General features: G+C 42.0%; 2 protein-coding genes and 1 long non-coding RNA gene across 3 annotated transcripts in view; 1 reads left to right on the top strand and 2 right to left on the bottom strand.

The window, feature by feature from the left end:
- Nucleotides 1–1,523, bottom strand: part of LOC113570353 (steroid 17-alpha-hydroxylase/17,20 lyase) — a 7,973-nt gene extending 6,450 nt beyond the window's left edge. The window contains exons 1-2 of the mRNA XM_026998713.2: nucleotides 1,332–1,523; nucleotides 718–1,055 (exon numbers count right to left, since the gene is read on the bottom strand). Coding sequence (XP_026854514.2) covers nucleotides 718–1,055; nucleotides 1,332–1,461 — 468 coding nt within the window. The 5' untranslated portion in view covers nucleotides 1,462–1,523. The remainder of the gene's footprint in view (nucleotides 1–717; nucleotides 1,056–1,331) is intronic.
- Nucleotides 1,524–4,677: 3,154 nt separating this feature from the next.
- On the bottom strand, nucleotides 4,678–5,606 carry LOC113570354. Its single transcript, XR_003409895.2, has 2 exons — nucleotides 5,533–5,606; nucleotides 4,678–5,275 (listed from the first exon to the last, which is right to left on the bottom strand). It is a non-coding gene; the product is annotated as an uncharacterized LOC113570354 (long non-coding RNA).
- Nucleotides 5,607–5,963: 357 nt separating this feature from the next.
- On the top strand, nucleotides 5,964–8,341 carry egr4 (early growth response 4). The gene is made up of 2 exons (XM_026998751.2): nucleotides 5,964–6,094; nucleotides 6,364–8,341. Exons 1-2 carry the CDS (start codon nucleotides 5,983–5,985, stop codon nucleotides 7,515–7,517), a joined length of 1,266 nt encoding a protein of 421 aa, XP_026854552.2. The 5' UTR covers nucleotides 5,964–5,982; the 3' UTR covers nucleotides 7,518–8,341.
- The last annotated feature ends 428 nt before the right edge of the window (nucleotides 8,342–8,769 follow it).

Raw genomic sequence — 8,769 nt, 5'->3', positions numbered from 1 at the left:
AGCAAGCCATTCAATGTTTGTTAAAACCTGGCACATGCATACTATAGGATCTGTATTTTTAATACACTTCTTACTAAGCTCTACCATTGTAAAGAGAAGCATGTGTCATTTCATTCACATCTGTAGTGCAGGTCAAGTTTTCAGTCTGGTGCTTGAATTTCATACTTAATTATCATGGAAAAGATTCCTGTACCTGTTAATTTTACATTTACATTTACATTTATGACATTTAGCAGATGCTCTTATCCAGACCGACTTAAAAAGTGCTTTGTCATTTACTCATAGAATATATCCAAGTACAGGATAGTAGGTTAGAATTAAACATACCAATAAACTAGAAAACTGTAGAATACAGGGATGAATGCTGATACCTAGAAGTGCAAAATACATAAGGTCTATCTTAAACAATGATAAGTGCTATAAACAATTAGTGCTATAGTTCGTTAAAAAGCATGAATAATGCCCTACAATAAGTATTAAATTAGTCAGTCAATAAAGGAGCAGAGTCAGTTGTCCTTTAAATATTCTGCAAATAGATGGGTCTTCAGTCTGCGTTTGAAGACTGCAAGGGACTCTGCTGTCCGGACAGCATCATGATACAAATCATGATACCGCAAAACTTTATCCAGAGAGGTTCTCCTCGCACATACAACAAAACACACAGCCCTTGCTCGATCCCCTCCCCGTTCCGGCATGGCAGACGCGGGCAGCCCTTACCATCTTGGGCCGCCCGGCGAAGTCCCTGCCCTTATGCAGCAGCACATCTCTGGCCAGGCCCACGCCGCTCACCACCAGTGTGCGGTGGGGCCCCACATGCAGGCCAAATAGGGGCCCGCATTCGCCGGCCAGCTGCGTGAAGAGGAGGTGCAGCGGGAGCGATGAGCGCAGGTGCAGCAGGCTGCCCAGGACGGGCACCCTGGGTAGGCTGGGCAGGGGAACATCCGCTGTGGAGGACCGAGGCCATCCCAGCATGTACTTGGCCAAAACCAGGACCAGTACAGCGGTGGAGCAACAAAGTGTGAGAGTCACCGGAGAAGTGAACAGTGTCACCAGGGCTTGAAAACAGATGGGTGTTAGAGACATTCTGAGTGAAAAACATCTTTTGCAAAATAACTGAAAAAATATCTTTTTATGCCATCAAATAGATCTCCTGGAATATATCAGATTAAAGCTCTTGATGAGATCTATCTAATGGCAAAAAGATGAAATATTAAATCAAATATTAAATCCAATTAAACCACTAAACACATTTTTAATAAATTGTAGCTACATATTAATAAACAAAGACAGCACAATATATGGCTGAAACATATCTGTGAAATGTCACTTACGTGCCTCAGGTTCTGAGCCTTCAATGCAGTCCATAGTGAGTAGGTATGTGTTTCTGGGTGCGAGTCTGTATGTGTGAGATGTAGATGACAGCACAGTCAATGTAACAAAGTCATAGATGTTAGTGTTCATCCATATTTGTAAATATTTGAATACAGTTCCAGTGTATGTAGGTGTACGTGTGGATATGTGTGTATAGATGCTAAGCCAGAAAGAAACCAAACTCCGGCCTTGAATGTTTATAAAGACTTGAACCAGAGAGAGAGGAGGGACTAATCCTGGAAAAGGTGAGGGTCAGCAAAGCAAGCCACTGCTTTCTGATAAAACTGATGACTAAAGTTTAATCTGCTGATAGAGTCAATAAACTGCTCGCTCTCTCTCTCTCTCTCTCTCTCTCTCTCTCTCTCTCTCTCTCTCTCTCTCTCTCTATCTCTCTCTCTCTCTCTCTCTCTCTCTCTGTGAGATCTCATGAATTAGCAGAGACAAATGTTGTCGTCCTTAGTGCACAGTAGCTTCACACAGTTATATAACTGTGTAGAGAATGAAAGATTACATGATATTACAGTCCAGACATCGTAATGCAAATCTGATTTATGTAGTTTTATAGTTTTCCCTCCAACCTTTTGGTGCATTACTCAATGTCACATTGACCCTGAGCACCGTCCTCTGCTGAAGACCCAAGGCTGAACAGCTGTACGAAACCGTATGTGTGTGTGTGTGTGTGTGTGTGTGTGTGTGTGTGTGTGTGTTTGCATGCCCTTCTCCTAGAGCCATGTATATAGTGTCAGATATATAGATATACAGAGGAACTGTGTAGTAGAGAAAAACAAATATCAAAAATAAGAAATACACAATATTTGACCTATCAAGGATAAAAAGCACACCCGAGTCATCAATAGTTTTCTGCTTACTGACTGTTGTCTTTTCATTGACATTTAAGTGTTCATCCAACTCCTCACTCTTTTGTTTATCTAGTTCGTGGGAGACATTTATATTTATGGAATTAGATAAAGCAACTTGTTTACCAGTATAACAGTACATGATCTACCCAGGAACTGAACCCAACATATTGGTGTTACCAACACCTTGCACCAGCACCTGAACCAGGTGAGCCACAGGTGCTATTCTGGCATTGCTTGACGCACGATCATTATGACACATCTCTTAGCCAAGGCCCTGCACATGTCTATGTCAAGACCACACACACACACACACACACCACAAAGAGCCAAACAGTTCTGAAAGAATGAATGTTTGAGCTCTAAATATAACTCAGTGTCAGCAAGACAGACACTTTCATGGAGGACGAATCAGATTCACTGTGATTGTGTTCCAGGTCGCCATCTTACTCAGTCCTCATGTTCATCTCAAGGGCAGATTGAGGCTGATGCAAGACCAACCTCACCCACTGAAACCTTAACCCTGTCAATCAGCGAAAGAAATGAAAACACTGATTTCAGATCAGTTAACACTAAAGATTATGTTAGCTTCTCCCAGTAATTACCTGGTGTATTCTTGTAAGAAAACGTAGGAATCTAGGATTCATTTTTGTTGGTAGGAGTGCAGTGGAGATAATTTTACAGTAAAAGAAGTTTACATATAGGCTAGACTGAGCTGATTCAGGCGAGCTGCCGTGGGAGGCAGTAGCACATCAACTTGTTACAGTTTTCATATAATTTCTGCTTAATATAGCGTGTTACGTAGGCGGAATGACCATGACTCTGTATAATTACTATCTATTATTCGCTCTCAAAGTTAACATGGCTGTTAAACAGACAATATATCTATTTTTACAGTGAGAAAGAAAGCCGCATCCGCCAATCAGGGTCGCTGAATGCAGAGGCGAGCTGACATTCACACACTGGAGCTTCCGCCGCTGGAGAGCTTGGCGGGCACGCGCTCTGTAGGCGCTGGTATTTTTAGAGGCGCGGGGAATGCCTCGTGCTCGACAGCCTTCCGAAACGGGAATGGGGTACCCTGGCGCGCGCCTACGCCTCGGAGACTCAGTCAAATGGGAGAAATGTCCGAGAGAGAGAGAGAGAGAGAGAGAGAGAGAGAGAGAGAGAGAGAGAGAGAGAGAGAGAGAGAGAGAGAGAATAAATCACGTACATCTTATTTATGGGCAGCTCCATTTTTGGTCTATATCCGGAAACAAAACTGTGTCACAAAAATGGCGATTTATGCTTTAAAGATTAAATCTTGCAGAATAAATAACCAGTAGCGAATAATAATCCCATTATTATTATTATTATTATTATTATTATTATTATTATTATTATTATTATTATTATTATTATTATTATTATAAAAGAAACACTAACAGTAATAATAATACTATTATTAGTTAGAACATTATTATTATTTAACAGCAACAACAAAACAACAATAATAATAACACTATTCAGTATGAAGTTTAAATGGCTTTTTCAAAGACATTGTCTTTGTGCCTTTTACTTTCTGATTACAACAATATCAGAAAGTTGATAGCATATAAAGAATGATAGATGAGAGAAGTGTTTAATATTCTTAATGTGATTTTTTGCACATCACTTTTAGAGCATTTAGCACTTGAATCAACAGACTAATAGAATACTGACATCAATATGTCCGTAGATTTTCTCAACTGTTACAATACCCTACATTCAGGGAGTAACTTCTTCAGAATTGCAAAAAGCACCAAAATTAAAACTTAGTAATTGTAACAGTCAGCAAAAAAAAATAAAAAATAAAAAATAAAAAATCCAGAATGGTATTCTAACAACTGGCCTCTCAAGTACAAGGGAATCCCCCGTAGAACAGCAGATCTGTGAGATGTTAAGTGAATGGTGTGACCAACCAAAACACACTCAGTCTCAGTGTCCTACGAAACTGAGAAATGTTAAATCATAGGATGGTTTATAGTATAATAAAACAGTACTAGTGTTAAAATGTTCATAAATAATGCATCCTCAAGAATAAAATAAACCAGTTTCCTGAAGATACCACCTTGTTATCATAGGATCCTAAACTGTAACAATACTTTAGGTCTTGGGAATAACCTGTTCAGTACTGCAGGAAAACAAGTACACAGAAGGGTATTTAAAACTAAAAACCAGTTTCTCATGTAAAAGGGACTGCCTTGAAGAACAGTAGATCTGTGAGATGTTTAGTGAGTGGTGTGGCCAACCAAAATACAATCACACTTTAAAAGGAAACACAAAAGAGGCCATTAAAGAAAAATGAATTACTATCTACATGTGCAACAGGCTTTTTCAGTAGATCTACATAGGCGCTGTGTACAGAATTCTGCAATGTAATCAAGCACCGACAACAGGGAGATACATTACCCACTCAAAACAAACAAACCACTCAAAAAAACAAAGGTTTTATTGTCCACTCAAAATTGAACCTTATCAAAATAGTTTAGGCTAATGCAAAACTTAAAAATGAACAACTTAATCGTACATTAAGCCAATAAACAACAAATAATGTCACTGAATTAAAAGTACACACTGGAGAGACATTAAAAATACTCAAGCACTTAGCTGTGATTAAAAAAATACAAATACGAAAGAAAGATCCAGAAACGCACTTGTTAAGTTTAAAAATACAGCTCACATAGTACTTTCGGTTTAGTGATTAAAAACGAGTTAATTAACCAGATAGTACTGCATAAAGTAGCCTAATCGTAAATCAAATACATACAAAGTACAATAGTTAGGCAAGTTAGTTAGCTATATAACAAAATGAAGTAAAACTGCACTGAGCAGCATTAAAATGTCTCTTCCGGCGGATAGGAACGGAAAGTTCCGAACTCGGGTGCATCGGCGTACTCTTGGCGCTGTCCGTGGTGCTGAATGTTGCACTTCGAGGAGGCTGTTGCAAGAGACTACTGTAACTTAGACTTAAACTTGTTGATCCAAGCTCTGAACAGTCTGATGTACTTTCATATAAGACTCACACCGCTCTGCAAAAATATATATAGTGACATCCCTTGAGCATATAAAGATAGCCACGTCTTTCGACGATGCCAGAGACGCAAAGACAAAACATAAACTATTACATATACAGGTATCAAACATTTCATGGCTCATAACCAACTTCGTTTTGGGCTTTAAAGGATTTGAGTTTTGGAGATATTACATGCATTCTCTCGCACGCAGTGATGATTGACTTTTAGGCTATTTTTCCACCAGATAAACAAATAATACGTAAGATATTTACCATTAAGGCGTTCCAGTGCCCTCCATTCACAAAGAGTTCAGTCTGAGCAACATTTTTCCGCATTGGTCTTCAGGAAAATTGCCTCTACGTCACAGTCCCGTGCCCATTTTCGGAGGGGAACCCCGTCACATCCTCTGCCCATTTATGGGCAGGAGTTGACCGAAGTCAATACACGGCAGGGAATCCTCATGCCGACGTAGATGACAGGGAAGGCGGAGCCCCGGTGGAGCCAAACCATATAAAAGAGGGACGAGGGATTCCGGTAAACACAGCGACGGGAACAGAAACCGAAAAGCGACTAAACGATCTGCACTTAACAGGAACGCGAAAGGGAATCCCGTAACATAAACCGGAGGTTTATTACTTCACTCTCTAGGGGAGTGGTATTTAGGTGACCTGTGGATTGCGGCTTCTCCTTGTAACGGAACCAGAACGAAAAAACAAACAAACATGTTCAATACAGTGGACTTCAGCGCGTTGGATTTCCTCTGCACAGTGACAGAGAACGCTGCACAGGCGTCCCTCGAGATCCAGCGACCTGCTCAGACAGTGCCCAATTCCGGTAAGTGCATTGTGACATTTCAGCCAATTTTGTGCGATAAATTTACGAAATTAGTCTTTATCTTAACTAAAATGAAAACGTAACCCACTGTTTTAACGCGTGCAAAACCTATGATCTGTTTTGCAAAAATATTTAGGCAATATATGGGTATTAATCTTTACTTCAATAATTGAACTGATGTGCTGATCACGTTAGACCGAAGGCAGTGAGTCATATATGCATCAGTGGGCGCAAGCTTATGTAATGACACCTCCCCCCCTCCCTCCCAGGCTGTGGGCTCCTGAAACCTAAAGTTGAGCAGCCTGATCCTGATTTTCTGCTAGACCAAGGTGAATGCTCTAGCGACGGGCTGCCTCCGTCTCCACTGGGGTATATCGGCCGTTTCCACACGGATGCTGCACCATGCAGCGCAGACACTCTCCTCAACATGATCACGGAAATCGTCGGCAACTCCACAAATCCAGACTTCGCGATCCACCCCGAAGACTTTTCTCCGGCCGCACTAAGTGAGAACTCCCGTGGTAGCGCACTCTTCCGTCAAGAATCCGTGGGCTCCACGGGGAGCTCCACGCCTTCTCTCGGTTCCCCGGAGCCGTTTTGCAGCGACTCGGCAGATGACTTTATGGACGTTGTGAGCCTGCAGCAACCGTTCCCCGTGACTGTTAAGCAGGAATGGGACAGCAGTTGCCATGGCTGCGACCTCTTTGATGAGTTTAACATGTCAGAAAGCCAGGACGCAGACCTGGATGACATAATCGACCTGCTCTCTCCACTTTGCCCAGAGACGGACTCCGCGGCTGCTTTAGACACTTGGATAAAACAGGAGCCATTTTACCTAGATGAATGCACGCAAAACATTCCGAGCCCGTTGAACAACTCGCCTAACTTCACTGCCCAGATTTCAGCCCCCGCCCCGTCCTCTCTGCACGGAAACACTGTCTATAGATCTTTCCCCCACGGCCAAGTGCTTGACCTGGGCTGCTCCTCCACCGCACTGGCGGATGTGCTGGACTCGCTGCTTTTCTCCAACTCTTTAACGACCAAGAGCCGATCCCAAACTGCCAAATCGACAACCAGGAAAGGTGCCGCTCGGGAAAAACCGTTTTGCTGCCCCGTGGAGAGCTGCGATCGCCGCTTTTCTCGCTCCGACGAATTGAACCGTCACGTGCGCATCCACACCGGTCACAAGCCGTTCCAGTGCTGCGTTTGCATGCGCTGCTTCAGCCGTAGCGACCATCTCACCACACACATGCGCACGCACACCGGAGAGAAGCCTTTCTCCTGTGACGTGTGTGGACGTCGCTTCGCGAGAAGCGACGAGAGGAAGAGGCATGGGCGCGTGCATCTGAAGCAGCGGGAGAGGATGCAGCAGAAGACGGGGCTCTTGGCGGCTTGCGCGTTCTCCTTGCCGGGACTTGTGTGAACGCGCACAGCAGTTTCTGACCTGCTATGATCACTCGGTGTGAGAAAGCTGATTGTTAACGTAAAGTACAGTTCACGTGACTGAGCTGGTAAGAGGTTCAAGCAAGGGGGATGCCTGAAGACGTTTGAAATGGGGCGAAATGTGTCGATCAGCAAACGTTGTGTGACGTTACGAGTATGAAATGTGGAAGAATGTGACTGAACGGGAAAGCGACACAATTTTCAGCACATTCTGCACGATGGACAGATTCTGTGCTGCCGTTGCTCTGACGAGGTCTTTGCGCTAACAAATTCAGAAAGAGGTGACTCTGGACACAAGCTGGGCGCTAGTCTTTCGAATGTCGTACTGTCGTTAATTAAATGACCTGCATGTTTTATTCACTATGACATGATTGACACCCCTAGACCACGTTGGCATGCACTTGTGGTTTATATCTGTTTATCAAACTTTCTGCGGTCTCATTGTTTTATTTTGATACCTTGCAGTGTTTTATCCGCACTGAAGAAGTCTATATTTGTATTTTTTGACTGTATTTTTCTACGGTTCATTTTCAGAGGAAAATAAGATACATTATATCTTCTTATAGGTTTTAACAAATTCTTGTATTCAACTTTTGACAATGAAATATGCTTGACTGGTTCATGCGAACCAAATGCAGATGAAAACATCAGCATAGTAGTTGAGTCGCAGTAGCACACTTAGTTGTGCATATATTTTCGGCTATTTATACCAGGATAGCCAGCGTTGTTTAAATAGCCTATTATTGTCTATTTGCCTTTTAAAACAAATGAACACGTTCTTGTGCAATGCCACGCTGTTTAAAGCCTTATGGGTATTTGAAGGAAATATTGAATGTCTGAAATAAAATGGAGTATTTATTGATTACATTTGAATGATTCATTGAACAAATGAATACACACACGCACAAAAATCAGAAAACAAACAAAAAAATTGTCTTCTCACAAAAATTCAAACGCAAACACGGGAGAGAGAAAGATATTTAAATCTTTATTCTTTGTACTTGACCATCAAACATCAGGAAACAGTTCAGCGATAATTCGAGTGATAACTTACAGCAATAACAGCCCTCTCTGCTGTTCAAGCACAGTAGTGTCGCGCAGGTTTGCGGGAACTACGCTTTGAACCAGGGGAGTGGTCACTTAGTTCAAGTACTAAAAGGAAATAATATAAATAAATTATTAACACAATAATGTCATAATTTGGGGTTTTATTTTAGACTAGACGTTTTTAT

The sequence above is a fragment of the Electrophorus electricus genome, chromosome 22 (assembly GCF_013358815.1).
Source record: "Electrophorus electricus isolate fEleEle1 chromosome 22, fEleEle1.pri, whole genome shotgun sequence".
Lineage (NCBI taxonomy): Eukaryota > Metazoa > Chordata > Actinopteri > Gymnotiformes > Gymnotidae > Electrophorus > Electrophorus electricus.
This window is presented reverse-complemented; position numbering and strand designations above follow the sequence as displayed.

Excerpts from the sequence above, each read along its gene's own strand:
- egr4 (XM_026998751.2), top strand. The coding sequence starts at position 5,983 with ATGTTCAATACAGTGGACTTCAGCGCGTTGGATTTCCTCTGCACAGTG. Across the intron at positions 6,095-6,363 it reads TCAGACAGTGCCCAATTCCG|GCTGTGGGCTCCTGAAACCT; the intron begins GTAAGTGCATTG and ends CCTCCCTCCCAG.